The 16,833-nt window shown below is 33.9% G+C and overlaps 1 protein-coding gene across 9 annotated transcripts; it reads right to left on the bottom strand.

Moving 5' to 3' along the window:
- Positions 1–13,104: 13,104 nt before the first annotated feature.
- LOC108331156 (AUGMIN subunit 8) lies at positions 13,105–16,454 on the bottom strand. 9 transcript variants are annotated; one of them, XM_052876636.1, is made up of 9 exons: positions 16,262–16,454; positions 16,125–16,145; positions 15,768–16,040; positions 15,480–15,599; positions 15,248–15,364; positions 15,073–15,162; positions 14,873–14,980; positions 13,413–13,487; positions 13,105–13,202 (listed from the first exon to the last, which is right to left on the bottom strand). In XM_052876636.1, the coding sequence occupies exons 4-9, from the start codon at positions 15,549–15,551 to the stop codon at positions 13,167–13,169; spliced, it is 498 nt and encodes a 165-aa protein (XP_052732596.1). In that variant the 5' UTR covers positions 15,552–15,599; positions 15,768–16,040; positions 16,125–16,145; positions 16,262–16,454; the 3' UTR covers positions 13,105–13,166. The 9 variants fall into 9 exon arrangements, with proteins under 9 accessions (XP_052732596.1, XP_052732594.1, XP_052732595.1 ...); XM_052876634.1 differs by having other exon boundaries at positions 16,125–16,162; XM_052876635.1 differs by having other exon boundaries at positions 16,229–16,454.
- Positions 16,455–16,833: the final 379 nt, after the last annotated feature.

The following is a 16,833-nucleotide window of genomic DNA, read 5'->3' on the forward strand; positions in this document are numbered from 1 at the left end:
GTGATGCTGTGGCGGTGCAATGGTGGTTCGTTAGTGGTGCTTTGGTGGTGCTTCGATGCGTCTACTATGCAGTTTCGTCTAGGGGAGGTTGGTTCAAACTAAATTTATTTCATTTGAATTTACTGTGTGTTGTATGTTTGGCCTTTCTTCTGGGGCTGCGTTTTCTGTGTATGCAGAGAAGATAGTCGCCCAGGCCTCAACGGATGTGGCATATCCGTTTCTCCTTCAACGATGTTGATATCCGGATGCTGACATCCATTTAATATTCCAGCGCATACTCACATATGTTACAATGTTAGACTTATATATTAAAAAACCTGTAAACCTGAAGCTCGCGGACCACCTTCAACCACCACTAGAGGATAATGTCTAGTGTTTTTATTTGAATAAGGAATATGGTTTCTGAAACGATAAAGCAAAAATTGATTTTTACTGGAAGTGAAGAAGGAAAACTTCTTGCAATTCGTCAAAGTTTGGTAAATGACTAAACTAATTCTTCGGATAATAATTCTAGTTGACTTTCATATGCGTCGAGGGGTTGTGTGTCTCACAATTAAACGCTAATTGATTCTGGTATGTTTAAAAAGAAAGTCCCTACAATTTACTATTAATATATATTTTTCTATTATTATTATTCTTTTTTGTAGTCTTATTTATTTTAGTGAATGTGCGCTACATGCATACAATTAAGCTTTTTGTTTATTCTGGGTTTGGTGTTAGATAAATGTGTCATGAACATAATATAGACTTGGAATGTTTAATTACATATCACTTACCTTCGCTTGGCTTTGGAACTTGCAAAATGCATATAATATTGTAGTCTCTCCTATCAGCTAGATTGGTATTTTTTAGTTGCTTACCTTCTGACTTATATTCTGCAACGTCTTGTAGAGTCTAAATCCTCCAGTAGGTCTTTCTCCAAAGCAAGGAACGAGCCAAGGAGTTGTACGGTGAACTTGCATTTGACAACATTAGAGTTGATGTCATTCATTCTGATTTGTCTGAATAAGAGGTAGTTCGAACAACATAAGATGTTTATTTGAAAATACATAGAGAATCTGCAACATTCCCCCTCTTCTCTCCAAAAACGTGAAAATGAAAAGAAAACTGATAAGTGTGTGACCAAGGTCTGGTTTTTAATATTTGAATGAAGATGTCAAGTATAATGTTCTTTATTTATTAATATTTTTTTATCGTCAACATATGCACTCCAATGCTAAAGCATACCTTTTCATTTAGCAATTTTTTGTGATTTATGAATTCTGATCTCATACATTTCTATGTAGCGAGGAAATGTTGTCGACAACTTCAGAGCTGGAAAAACATGGGTTTTGATTGCTACTGATGTGGTTGCACGGGGCATGGATTTCAAAGGAGTGAATTGTGTGATCAATTATGATTTCCCTGATTCTGCCTCCACATACGTCCACATATTGGTATATGCAGCTATACTAAAGTTGTTTAAGATTTGAGAAAAGATATTTATAGGGATTATAGTTCTTATATCCACGAATTTTTATTATTTGCTAAAATATTGGTTCATTAGGTCGTTCTGGCAGAGCAGGGAGGAGTGGAGAAGCGATTACTTTTTACATAGAGGAAGACATTTCATTGTTGCGGAATGTTGCTAATCTAATGGCAGCATCGGGCTGTGAAGTTCCGCCCTGGCTCATGGAGTTGCAAAAAAGAAATGGAAGAAATACCGGCCCAAAAGAGATTCAGTCTCAATAAAACCAGACCTATAACATCATAGAATGAGAACACGAGTTTAATCCAGAAACAAATGAAGGAAAAAGAAAGGAAAGGAAGAACAATGTAGGGAAAGTGAATCAGAAATGGGGGAAGAGAGATCCGTTGAGATTGGGGGTGCAACTGCCTAGAGAGTAAATAAGGAGAAGTAGGGTTTCAAATAAATTAAAAGATCCTAAATGGTAAAAGTAAAAAAAATTTAACCTAAAGATAAAATTGGAATTAAAAAAATTTAAGAAGGTACAAGAAGCATACTGTAGTGGTGGAGGGAGGGAGCAATGCTGTGGTGGGAAATGAAGATACTATACCTATCTCGATTTGGCTAATCAAGCTTCACTCACATCGACAAAGATAAAAAATTTCACAAGTAAAGTTTATAAAGCTGATATGTCCACAAAAATATCAGTAATAAATCATTTTAATAATAAATTTTTTAAAAACATTAACTTAAAAAAAATTCATACCCATGAAAAAAAAAGGTAAATTTACTCTAAATTTTCACTATTCACAACATAATATAATTAAGTTAGCGCATGGTTCAATATAAATTAATTACAAATCTCAACGTCAGAAAAAATGAAAAACACATGTTTCTAAAAAAATAAACTAAAATGTACTTCATGATTAAATAACATATTTTGTATTGATTAAAAAATAAATGCATTTACATTCTTTTTTATTTATTATATTATGGTAAAAATATATCTTAATATATTAAGGAGTTGATATAAGATAATACTAAATTATCCAAGTATAGAAATACATTTTACTTACACAACTTTATCATTCACACAATATTGATAAATTGAAAAAATAAATAGTTATTTGAAGTAAAATCTCTATAGCATCTAAAAATAGTTATTTTTTTCATGTACAAAAAGTTATATACACGTAAGTTATAATTTCATATCTATCGGAACACATAACTTGTTTAGTTTACAATAATTGGCTAAGTATGATGTGTAATGTCATGTGGAAAATATTTAATAACAATTATAGAACGTTATGGAAAAATTATGAGTGGGTAGTGAGAAATGTTAGAGAAAGGAAAAAAAACCCTTTAAAAAAGAGTTTTTAAATATAAATTGTTTTTAATTAATAAGCCTTTTTTTATAAATTTTCTATTTATTTAAAAATGATTTTTTAGAATTAGTATACTTTTATAAATTCTCGGACTTTTTGGTACGTCTAGTTGAATTAGTATTTTCAGAATAGGATATTTTAAAAATATTGAGTAATATTGTCAAATTTTTAATATTTTCTTATTGTTTGATATCATAATATTTTCTTATTAAAAATATTTTTCTAAAATAATAGAAAACAGTAATATTAATAAATTTTTATAAAAATAAATTAGTTGTTATTTTAATCTTATAGATAACAAAAAATATTATATATATCATAATATCTAGAACTATTTAGATGGTTTCTGATGACATTTATGACAAAGTTGAATTTTTTAATGATAAGTGGTTTCCATAATTTTACAAAGTCAAACACAATTCTTAGTCGTTATAAAGTTCTGTAAAAGTAAACCCCGTTACGGAACTAATGAAAATCAGTTTATTTAAAGAAATAAAAAGCTAAAAGAAAGTAACCTTGACAAATTGGTTGAGTTGTTTGACTTGATTAGTGCTACAAGTCAATGCTCGTCAATTTTCTCATGAAACCAAAGACTTCACGGAATTAAAGAGAAGGGCCCTCTCGTCCGTACAAACTTATAAATTATTTAATGTGACGTCACTGCACAACAGGCTCTCTTAATGTAAGCCACGGAAGAGAAATTAAAAGGAAAAAAAAAAAGAATCCACACGTTTATCTTTAATGTTTATTAAATAATAAAAAATTAAGAGGGAAAACTGTTAGGAAATTCATAACGTTTGTGATAGTCAAGATGTGCATAATGTAAACTTATTATAAAATTCAGCATGGAATCAAATATAATTATTTTTCTTTATTGTTTAAAAAAACAATAATTTTCCCCTTTTGGCATCATCCTACCATTTCAAGGTTGACTAAATATTAGTAAAAAAATATTTTTATAACGACTATTTATATTAAGTGAAATTATAACATGATATGGTGGTAAGATAATATTATATATATATATATATTTTGTAATCATAATCAATATAGAAAATGAATACTCTGACATTTTTCTAATAAAAAAGAAAATATGTTATATTAGTTTTTGTTAATTGATATAGAAAATGGATAGTAATACTTTTGTAATAAATAAATAAAATTTATATATCAATTCTAATTATAATCGTTATAAAAAATGGATGGAGTGATATTTTTGTAATAAGTAAGAAAATTTTTATTTATAACTGTCATAAAAAATAGTTTTTTATTTTTGTTTATTGATAAACACTAGCTTATACTCAAACCCTAAAACTTTTGAAATCATAGTACGGCGAAGCAACACCTACAACAATGCAGCCACTACGAGCTCCAAAACATAGAACGAAGTGATTTCCTACAAGCAACCATAACCATCACACATCTCTATTGAAGCCACCACATCTTTGTTGGAAACTTAATTTTCGTCTATTCACTAGGTTTACTCGTGTAAACTTGGTCTTTAGGGTAATACTATCAAAACGAGCTATTTGACCTGATTCACTTATTAACGAGTCAAAAAAATTTCAATCTGGCTCGACCCAGCATGGGTTAATAGGTTAAACGGGTTAACTTACTGATTCACTTAATTACAAGTTTTTTTTTCAAATAAAAAAATAACAAAAATTTTCTAATTCAAATATAAGTAAAGGGAAAAAGTCTTAAATTAGATTTATGACAATCAAACATAAAATTTCATTCACACACAAATATCACAAAATCTCCTCAACAAAGTTTTTAATAATTTATAGCGATTCAAATTTTTTTGTGCGTAAAAATTGAATTACTAAGTAGAGATTTGTGGATTTCTCATGTTGCCTAATTATTCCATACAAAAATAATTTTGCAAGAGTCTTTGTAATATTTTGTAAAATGATTAACCTAATAAAAAGTACTTCTTAGAAAAATTAGATGAAATGATAAACCAATCTAACTCATCAAAGATTTAACTGGGATAAACTGAATTCAAAATTGGTCTATATCAAAATTTCAAAACTTTTTTTCAACCCAACCCTGCCGAAATTCAAAATAAGACTAATTTAGGGTGTTGGAGTTACCCTTCCTACGATTCTCGTCGAGGGGAGATCTGCGGGGAGAAGTTGTGACGGTGTTTACATTTGGTTTGAGTTTGAAGTTGGACACTACAATCGAAGGAAGAAGGGGTTTGGGTTCGAGGGTAAGTTTGCAAGAGAGGTCGAAATCGATAAGGGTGATGTGGCCATTGTTTTGGATGAGGACATTTTCTGGTTTGAGGTAACAATATGCTATGCCCATATAATGGTGGAAGGCGCGCAGGATTTTTGTTACGTAGAAACATATAACAGTGAGAAAAAGGATAAAAAGAAAGGGATGCAAAAGGGTTGTACTCAAGGTTCCTGTATAAAAAGTAATATTTTCTATATGTTCTATTTTTATATTACTTTCAAAACCGATATAAAACTATTATGTGATATAAAATATCTATTTACACTAATGAAACCTTGAAGCTGAGTTGTGTCTTATTTTAGGAAAACAATTATTTGACACAACTTTTAAATTATTTTACATATACTTTATTTTTCAATTAAACAAAAATGCTATTAATGGTATGTCCAACTCAATCACTGTCTACGATTTCTATCTGCGCTGTGTCATCTCAATTATGGATTAAAAGTCAAAATTCAGCTAGTGAAAGGAAAGACAAATAAAAAGAAAAAGGAGCGTGTGAGACTTTGCATGACATTTTCCACGTTGACAATGTTCTTTCAACGTTAAACCAAAAAGCTAATAATTTTGTGTTCCAACAATAATTTCGACAGCAAACTAATGTTATCTAGGTTGACTTTTAACACACACCTATATAGAGGGAGAATTATCTTATACCCCAACCAATTCTTTCCACGGATATTGTGACTATTTAATTAATCTTACATACATGTAATCTTTATGTTCATTTTAGCATAAATGTGAAGCGAAGGGTAACCCCATTGTCTATGTTCAAGAAAAAAATATAAGGAAAAACGTCAGAAAAATTGAACGGCACTAGTGTAAAAAGGACATTTAACGTCTGTTATTTTGATCTTTTAACGTCAGCTCCAAAATTGACGTCTTTGTGGGTGACGTTAATCAAACGTCGGACTCAAACAGGTCCGACGTCTTTATAGACATCGGTTATTGCATGACCCCGACATCTAAAGGGCTTCATAGACGTCGAACATTGCATTAACCGACGTCTACTACAGCTCGTGTCTTTGGGTAGTGTAGTAACACCTTCTTCCTTTACTAGTTTCGTCATAGAAAATGTTGCGTCTTTTGGATCTCTTATGACATTTCAACCAAAAATCGAATCTGGGTCCTTACTTAATTCCATTGAAACTGCCAATGAAAATGAACGGTGACAATAGAACTAGGCAAGGACTGAAGTTCGGTTTTGGGTTGAAACGCTATAATACATCAAAAACACGCAAGCTTTTCTTACGAGAAAACTAGCAAAGGGAGAATGCGGTACAATGCTACCCAAAGACACGAGAAAAACTGCACCAAAACACAACAAAAACTCATTTTAATCGGTTCAAATGAAAGATAATCAACCAAAGACTAATATAATCGGAATAAAAGTACGTTTAAACAATTCAAAAGAGACAAAAACGAACCTAGAAAAGCAATGCCGCGGAGAGAAAATGCGAGAAGGAAGACGATGAAGTGCTCGTAACAGCGGGTTTGATGTTTGATTTAACAGCAAACTAGACGTCGGCTCCCCAGGTGAACCGACGTCTATTCTGGCCTAGACGTTGGGGACCTCACTAATATGACGTCTAAAACAACTTTTCATTAGGCCATTTAGACGTCGGATGACGTGGTCCGACGTCTGTACGGTAAAAAAATAACTTTTTATCTACCTGTCAGACATATACACGTCCGTTAGAAGGGGCAACGACGTCTATATCGAATATAGACGTCGGGATGGCGGGGTCGGACGTCTCTAAGGCAGAAAAAAATGACTTTTCACCTACCTGTCAGGCATTAAGACGTTTATAGGAGGGGTCCTGACGTCTATAATATTATAGACGTCGGGACCCCGCCTAACCGACGTTTATATGTCCATTTATTTACGAAAATATCACCGGTCAATAATTTATGTTGATTATTTTGTGGTCCAACACGTTAAAGCCCAATTCTGCATTAGTGGAGTTTATTCAGATTCTTGAGATTCTGGAACCTAATCCTTTAATGTAAAATTTCCTTTTCAATATTATATATTATACTTCAATAATTTACTTTAAACAGTCCTTTGCAGAAATATGAATGTATCAATGTCTATTTCTAAAAGAATTTTTAACAAAGTTGGCTTTACATCTATAAACTCAAGCTTCATCTTATTGAAGTTGATTCTATCACATTAAACGCGTCTTTTATTGGCCCCGTTACCACATTACAACCTTCAAATTTCACTGTCTATTTGACACACAACCAAAACTTGGATAAATTCTGCCGAATAAATAACAAGAAAATGCTGAGGGAATTTCTATCATGTAGTTCTAGTTCCGAATAAAGTGGTTTCTCCGCCTGAGTAAAATATTATATTCCGTAAACGTTGAAACACTCAAGTTGGTTCCATGAAGAAAATATCATGTAGTTCTTGTTAGAAGTTTGTCTTAGAAGTCCCACATCTAAAGTGGGCAAAGACTTCCCTCCCTCATTTGCATATAAATAGAGGTGTAAGGGAAGGTGTAAGATGCACCAAAATTACTTGTATCCTCCTTGCTCTAAAGAGAGGGTGTTGTAATCTCTTCTATCTAGTAAATATTTTTCTTGACCTTGCCCTTGGTCTTGTGTTAGTTATAAATTTTCTCATCTTTAATTTTAGTTGTGTGTGCTTGTGTTGTATGACTGATACCCAACAGTGGTATCAGAGCATTCGGTTTGTATTCCGCTGCTATTGTCATTAGAATAGTATTGGTAAAATTCTGAGTATGCTCTGTGGTTGCAGTTTAATCCGATCTTCCGCATCAGAAAAGAGTTATTACTGGAAACGTTTGGTAGTGTGAAAGTGCGGTCTGAGAAAGTTCTGGCTAGGAAAGACTTGGTACTTAAGAGTGTCCGTTTGTGACCCACCTCTCTTTCCTGGGAACTTCTTGGTGCTTTACTTCACAGTCTACCTGTACCGTACCAGTAGACAATACTATTCATAGTGAGAAGTGCATAAGCCGGTTCAAGAGTGAAACCATGACAGCAAAATTTGAGATAGAAAAATTCAACGGAAATAATTTTTCCTATGGAAACTGAAGATAAGGGCAATTTTGAGAAAAGACAACTGTCTGGATGCAATTGAAGACAGACGTGCAGAAATTTCTGATGAAAAGTGGAAAGAGATGGATGACAACGCGGTTGCCAATTTGCACCTAGCAATGGCAGATTCAGTTCTGTCTAGTATAGCAGAGAAGAAGACTGCAAAGGAGATTTGGGATACTCTCATTAAACTGTACGAGGTCAAGTCACTTCACACTAGAATTTTCTTAAAAAGAAAACTCTATACTCTTCGAATGAGTGAGTTCACGCCAGTGACGGAACACATCAACAATCTGAATACATTATTTGCTCAGCTCACCGCGTCAGATTTCAACATAGTAGAAAATGAACGTGCAGAGCTACTACTTCAGAGTTTACCAGATTCATATGATCAACTCATCATCAACATTACAAATAACAACATTGTTGGTCGTTTATCCTTTGATGATGTTGCTGGAGCTATTCTTGAAGAAGAATCCAGGCGAAAGAATAAGGAAGACAGGACAGAAAGTTCGAAGCAAGTAGAAGCTTTAACGATGATGAGAGGAAGATCAACGGAACGTGGCTCCAGTGGGAGTCAAAATCATGGTAGATCAAAGTCTCGAGGAAGAAAGAATTTTAAATGCTACAATTGTGGCATGAGGGGGCATCTGAAAAAAGATTGTTGGCACAAGAAGAGTGGAGGAAAGAACTTCGAAGCATCAAGCTCTCAAGGCTGTGTTGCAAAAACTTCTGAAGATGGAGAAATCCTGTATAGTGAAGCAGAACTTAGTTCTAAAGGCAGAAGACAACTTTCTGATGCCTGGATAGTAGACTCAGGCGCGACATGGCATATGACTTCACACCGAGATTGGTTTCACACTTATGAACCTGTCTCAGGAGGATCTGTGTTCATGGGGAATGATCATGCCTTAGAAATTGGAGGTATTGGTACCGTCAAAATCAAAATGTATGATGGTACAATACGCACTCTTCAAGGAGTTCGACATGTGAAGGGATTGAAGAAGAACCTCTTGTCTGTTGGACAATTGGATGACCTTGGGTGCAAAATTCACATTGAAGGCGGAATCCTAAAAATGGTGAAAGGTAACCTCATTGTGATGAAAGCAGAGAAGATCGCAGTCAATCTATACATGTTGTTGGGAGATACGTTGCAAGAAGCAGATGCATCAGTTGCAACAACAAAAGAAGAAGAAGCAATGATGATGTGGCATTACAGACTTGGTCACATGTCAGAACGAGGCTTGAAAATTCTTGCTGATCATAATCTCCTGTCGGGGCTCAAAACAGTTAACTTACCGTTTTGTGAGCACTGTGTGACTAGTAAGCAACATAGATTGAAGTTTGCTAAAGTAACTGCTAGAAGCAAGCACATACTTGACTTAATCCATTCTGATGTCTGGGAATCACCAGAAATATCCATGGGAGGAGCAAAGTATTTTGTATCATTCATTGATGATTATTCCCGGAGATTATGGGTGTACCCAATCAAGAAGAAGTCAGATGTGTTTCCAGTATTCAAGGAATTCAAAGCACAGGTGGAACTTGAAACTGGAAAAATGATCAAATGCTTGAGGACAGATAATGGAGGAGAATATACTGATGGTGATTTTCTGGCATTCTGCAAGCAAGAAGGTATTAAGAGGCAATTTACAGTTGCTCATACACCTCAACAGAATGGTGTAGCAGAGCGGATGAATAGAACTCTTCTAGAAAGGACAAGGGCCATGTTGAAAACTGCAGGATTAGCCAAGTCCTTCTAGGCAGAAGCAGTCAAAACTGCTTGCTATTTGATAAATCGCTCGCCATCAACAGCAATTGGTGTAAAGACACCAATGGAAATGTGGAAAGGAAAACCAGCTGATTACTCTTCTCTGCATGTATTTGGTTGTCCTGTGTACGTGATGTACAACTCCCAAGAAAGAACAAAGTTGGACCCAAAATCCAGGAAATGTATATTCTTGGGTTATGCTGACAATGTTAAGGGGTATCGCTTGTGGGATCCCACTGCCCACAAGATTATTGTTAGCAGGGATGTAGTTTTTGCAGAAAAATTGCAAAGTGAGCAGAAAAATGTCAGCACACCAATAGACATTACTTCAGTACAGATAGAGGAAAAGTCAAAAGATAATGATTCCTCTGAAGCAGAACCAGAGCACGATGAACAAGAACCAAATGAGGTCAATGATGAAGATGCTCAACGAACAACACGTCTGATGAAGAAACCATCTTGGCACTCAGACTATGTTAGCAAACCATGATGCGTACTGTCTCTTAACTGAAGAAGGAGAACCTTCAACCTTTCAAGAAGCGTTGAGGAGTTCAGATGTTTCTTAATGGATGACAGCAATGCATGAAGAAATAGAAGCCTTACATAGGAACGAGACATGGGAACTTGTTGAACTTCCAAAAGGTCGAAAAGCAATTGGAAATAAATGGGTATACAAAATCAAACGAGATGGCAATGAACAAGTGGAGCGATATCGTGCAAGACTGGTGGTCAAAGGATATGCTCAGAAAGAAGGTCTTGATTTTAACGAGATATTCTCACCAGTTGTTAGACTTACCACTATCAGAATAGTGCTGGCAATGTGTGCTGTAAATGATTTACATCTGGAACAGTTAGATGTAAAGACTGCTTTTCTTCATGGAGAACTTGAAGAAGAAATATATATGCTCCAACCAGAAGGTTTTGAAGAACAAGGCAAAGAAAACTTGGTTTGTAGGTTGACCAAATCTTTGTACGGTTTAAAGCAGGCGCCAAGGTGTTGGTATAAGAGATTTGATTCTTTCATTATTAGCCTCAGATACAACAGATTAAGTTCAGACCATTGTACGTACTACAAGAGGTTTGAGGATAATGATTTCATCATTTTGCTGTTGTACGTGGATGATATGTTGGTGGTAGGCTCCAACAAAGTTCGAGTCCAAGAATTGAAGGCACAATTGGCTAGGGAATTTGATATGAAGGACTTGGGACCTGCAAACAAGATTTTAGGGATGCAAATTCACCGAGACAGAAAAACCAGGAAGATTTGGCTTTCACAAAAGAATTATTTTCGAAAGGTCTTGCGGCGCTTCAACATGCAAGATTGCAAGCCAACTTCTACCCCACTTCCTGTTAATTATAAATTATCCTCAAGTATGTGTCCTAGCAATGAAGCAGAGAGGATGGAAATGTCTCGAGTTCCGTATGCATCAGCAGTGGGAAGCCTAATGTATGTCATGATTTGTACAAGACCAGACATTGCACATGCAGTGGGAGCAGTTAGTAGATTTATGGCAAATCCTGGTGAAGAGCATTGGAATGCTGTTAAGAGGGTCCTTAGATACATCAAAGGAACCTCAGATGTTGCGTTATGTTTTGGAAGATCAGAATTTATTGTCAGAGGTTATGTCGACTCAGATTATGCAGGTGATCTTGATAAAAGAAAATCTACTACAGGCTATGTGTTTAAACTTGCAGGAGGGGTGGTAAGCTGGTTATCTAAACTACAAACTGTTGTAGCTCTATCCACCACAGAAGCTGAATACATGGCAGCTACTCAAGCATGCAAAGAAGCAATCTGGATTCAAAGGTTATTGGAAGAACTCGGGCACAAGCAAAACAAAATTACTGTATATTGTGACAGTCAGAGTGCTTTGCACATTGCAAGAAATCCAGCCTTTCATTCCAGGACAAAGCATATAGGGGTTCAATATCATTTTGTCCGAGAAGTAGTAGAGAAAGGAGATGTAGATTTGGAAAAGATCTGTACCAAAGATAACCTAGCGGATGTTATGACAAAGCCGGTCAATACTGACAAGTTTGTATGGAGTAGATCCTCTTATGGTCTATCAGCAACGTAGCATGAAACTGACAAGGAAAACAAAGTATTGTGAAGACATGATTGATTCAATCAAATCTTCAAGTGGGAGAATTGTTAGAAGTTTGTCTTAGAAGTCCCACATCTAAAGTGGGCAAAGACTTCCCTCCCTCATTTGCATATAAATAGAGGTGTAAGGGAAGGTGTAAGATGCACCAAAATTACTTGTATCCTCCTTGCTCTAAAGAGAGGGTGTTGTAATCTCTTCTATCTAGTAAATATTTTTCTTGACCTTGCCCTTGGTCTTGTGTTAGTTATAAATTTTCTCATCTTTAATTTTAGTTGTGTGTGCTTGTGTTGTATGACTGATACCCAACAGTTCTAGCACACTTAACATTTCAAGTTTTGGTTTTCTTATTTCTCTTAACACAATTTCCTCCTTTGCTATTTGTTCCTTTTGGTCTCAAGATATATGACATGCTTCTGTTTTTCTCTTTATGATTATGTAAAAATAGTATTATTTGTAAAACTATACACGTAGATATATGATCAGAAAATTTTCATCTCTAATATTTTGGTTAATTTTCTAGGAATATAAGATAAAATTCCCATATTCACTAAATTGAAATTTTAATTTATATTCTCAGTAAGTCAAAAAATTTACCGAAGAGGAAAAAAACCATTGTAATTTATTACACCGTTCACTACAAAAAATTAGATTTTTACTGGGGGTTATTTTTTCCGTTTCCGGCGGTTTTAACCCCCGGAAAATATGTTACCCGCGGTTAGGAAAACCGATGGGAAAACCTGCGTCGCTAAGTAATTACCGGCGGTTTTTTTAAAAACCGCCACAATTAGCGGGGGTTTTGAAAAACCGCCGGTAATAGTGGAGGTTTTACTAAAACCGCCGGAAATAACCGGGGCTAAGCAAAACCGCCGGTAATTTGTGAGGGTTTATGAAAACCGTCGGTACTTTTGAGGGTTTTCCAAAACCGCCGGAAATGTAAATAATTTAATTTTTTTTATTATTCAAATGACTTGATTATCATTAATAAACCAAAATTAAATGTAAACATTAAATATAAACCAAAATATTATTATATAAATTGTAAACATTAGAAATATAATTAATGTTTCTTAAAAATTAAAATTAACATGTTATGAATAATAATTATAGTTTTGTACTTCTTCATTATTTTCATCATTTGGTACTTCTTCATTTTATCCATCATTTGATATGCTTCCTTTTTTAAATACCTACAATATAAAACAATAATTAGTTAATAATATTTTAAAAAATTATTAGACAAATTTAAGAACTATTGATGGTTGAAAAATGTTAAAATATGATATAATAGAAACTAAATCCAAGTATATCGACGAAAACAAAAGGTTAAGCATTTTATGGAAAGTAAGAGAAAAGAAAAACTAGGTCATCTAAGGAGTAAAAGGTTCAGCTTAGAATACCTTATTAACAAGCAAGTTCACTTGTTCTCTGTACATTTCCTTCAAGTCTACAATATCCGCATAAAGTTCCTCCAGCTAAACACATTGAAAGTTTTTTTTTTCAGTGAAAACTAAAAAATAGATCACTTTTTCATTATAAAAGCAAAAAACTAAAAGGAAAGACGAAAATTTTGGAAAAATTTTTGATGTAAAAAGTCAAAAAGAAAATTGAGATATGTCCCTTTTTTTTCTAAAATAAAAATTATATATAAACATTTCCTTTCTTTCTTTATTCATTACTCATTGCACCTCCTCGGTCTCTTCTCCTCTTCACCTTTTCTTCATTCTCTTTATATATATATGTATATCTCGTTCCAATTTTACCCTCAAAACATCCATTAGGTGATGAAGTATATTATTTATTTATTATGCTATAATACATAGGTCAGTGAAATCAATATCATAAGGTTCACCAGGAGGAAAATCTCACATAGGTTCTGATTTTTTTTTTATCTCTTTGCATTTGAAAAAGAAAAAGAAAACAAAATATGCTTCATTTATGAGAGAGAGATGGGGAGATGAAGAATTTTGTGTTGGTTGGGATTTCATTAGATTTAGGGTTTGTTTTTTCCTTGTTCTTAAGGCACATGCTTCTTGAGATGGTCCCAGACAAAGACCATTTCAAAAGGACCATTATTGAAGTTATAAATTGAAAGTAAAAATATAAGCTAGAAGTTTCTCTATTAGAATATAACCTAAATTAGTTATATATATATATATATATATATATATATATATATATATATATACGTAAATGTGTATGTATGTATTATATATAAACATTTTTTATGTAAAATTTTTACATCAAAAAGAAAGGTGCTTTTTACATCAACATTTGATCATGCCAAAAGGGAAAAGGCATCAACTGTTTAAAGCTAAACTCTTACGATATTTTCTCTTTCTTTGCAGGACATGAACCTAGTCATATGTTCTATGCTGACAAAACAAACCACTTTTCTTGTTCTTATTTTAAGCATAGTTAAGAGAGACAGAAACAAAAAATGGAGAAAAGGTATCAACTTTTTACAGTCATATGTACTATTAGCAATGGGGAAACGATGAAAAGCAAATGAAACATTGATTAACACCAAAAGTAGGTCATAACTCTGGCTGATCCATTAAATCACCTAGTGTATTACATATATGATCCAAACTGTGAACAGAAGAAAAGAGAAAAGAAGAATGATGGCAAGAAAGAGAGAGAGGTATGTGATGTTGTCCTTGGAAAGCAGGGGCAGCGACAATTGGTATTCACAATATTTACTACATCAAAATTGCATATCTCATGTTGTCACTTACCATGAGATGGTGCATAATGAAAATCAATAAAAAAAATGTAAAAATATATATATTATGTCAAAATAAATTGATAAGGTAATAAAAACATCATTAAAGGAATAGCTAAAAGAACATTTAGTTACCTGAAGGAGACACATGGTATGGAACATATCATTGAATTCCTGTAAGAGAAACTTCTCCTGTACAACAACTTCTGCTAATTCTGATAGCAATCCAGCAATCTCGTCAGCCTGATCATCAACAAATTTTAACTCTATTTTTAATTTTAAGTCCTCACTAGATAATAACAAGACTAATATTAATACACTGTTATCAAACATACTAAGGGTAAAAAAGCTGATAATGAAGAGTTCATGGAATCTGTTAGCTTCAATGCACGCTTCTGAGAAACTAATGCTAATTTCAAATCCACCTGTAAACAACAGCATAATACAAATTCTATAAATACAAATTTTTTAATACTAAGGTAAGACTTGAATGTCTTTAACTGGACTCACCTGAGCACCTTCCAAAAGATGAACTCTGCATGCAACAGAATACAAACATTCTTGCAATAAGGTGATTGCAGCTACATATTGCCTTTTCATACTTCTCCATGTTTTCAATAGCTTCATCTACCAACACATATCACACACCAACGATGAGAGAATTGAATCTCTAAAACAACAACAATGGCATAATGCCAATTCAATCATAACTAAATGAGATACACATACACTATAAACTCACTTGAGATTGCAGTATACCATCCAGTTTCATCTCAAGCTTCTCTCTCTCAATTTCTATCCTCGTTAGTACCATTGAATATCGCAGTTTGGCTTGAGTATTCAAAGCACATATGAAATTTCCCTGAACACAAAACAATTCAAAAAAAATTGTTAATCTCATTGGAAATGAAATATAAAACCACTCACAACGATCTTACATGTCATATGATTTCATATCAGTAGCGGATTTTGGTTAGGCCCAAATCTGAAGGAATAATAGCTTATCTTTTTTCGAAAGTATAATCATTACCCAAACTTGAAGGAAAATGGTGTGATTCACAGCACAAGCTCTTGCATTTGCAAACCGCCATTGGATGAAACGATTATCAAACAAACTCGTAGTTGATGAATAACAACAATATCTTGCTCAACCCTAACCAAGATCCAACGCACATAGTTTTATCACCTCGCGTGCGGAATCTGGCACAACCGATCTCAAGAAGCAACAATCTATTTCTTCCAAGGCTGCTTCACCAATGTGAAAGTGTGAATCGTCTCTATTATTGTGCGCGAGCGAGTGCTCCTACAAAAAGAGGAAGAAGAAACGTGAAACCAAACCCTAGCTCGTTCTCCCTACATGTTCAGATTCATTCTTTGCTTTGCTTACAGCTTTCATTGCTTCCCCACTCTGTAGCAAGACCGTCACTGTTATTTTTAAAAATATTACTAAACTAAACAAGAATAAGAATTTTTGGAGAATGAAGACAAGACCGGTCGTGGATAGAGATGAAGAAAGGCCCTGACTTTTCACGAGCGAAGAAGGAGAGAGGAGTAGAGTTGGCCACACCAGTTCCGTCGCCGGACACCATGCTCACCGGCAGTGATTCCAGGAGGAGATGTGCGATGGCTGGTTTCTCTGTTGGTTAGAGGGTCATAAAAGAAAGAAGATGAAGCGTTAGAGGTTTACAGCACGGTGTAAAGAGGGAAAATGAAAATGAAAAAAAATAAAGAAAAAAAAGTTTTGAATAAAAAAAATAATTTATTTGTGGTTTTAACGAAACCGCGGAAATTTCCAGAAATTAAAAAAAAAAACCGCCGAGTGTTTCGGAGGTTTCAAAATCCCTTAGTAATAAACCCCTCCTATAAAATATTATTTTTGTAGTGGTTTGGAAGATCAAGTTTTAAAATAAAATTTAAAATATGATATATAATCTAATAAAATTATTATTATTATTTTGTAATTTTTTTCCTTTTTTTGATCGATAAGTTTTCAATTTCTAGATATTTTTCTTATCTTTTGTGAAGATGTTCAATTTTTAATTTAACTTTTCACAAATAAAATCTATAAGAAAAATGTTAAAAGAATCTATTATTTA

The sequence above is a fragment of the Vigna angularis genome, chromosome 4 (genome assembly GCF_016808095.1).
Source record: "Vigna angularis cultivar LongXiaoDou No.4 chromosome 4, ASM1680809v1, whole genome shotgun sequence".
NCBI classification, from domain to species: Eukaryota; Viridiplantae; Streptophyta; class Magnoliopsida; order Fabales; family Fabaceae; genus Vigna; species Vigna angularis.

Coding starts and splice junctions, on each gene's coding strand:
- LOC108331156 (XM_017565795.2), bottom strand. CDS start 15,551: ATGGTACTAACGAGGATAGAAATTGAGAGAGAGAAGCTTGAGATGAAA. Junction 15,365..15,479: donor ATGGTATACTGCAATCTCAA/GTGAGTTTATAG, acceptor ATGTGTTGGTAG/ATGAAGCTATTGAAAACATG. Junction 14,981..15,072: donor TATCAGCTTTTTTACCCTTA/GTATGTTTGATA, acceptor GTTGATGATCAG/GCTGACGAGATTGCTGGATT.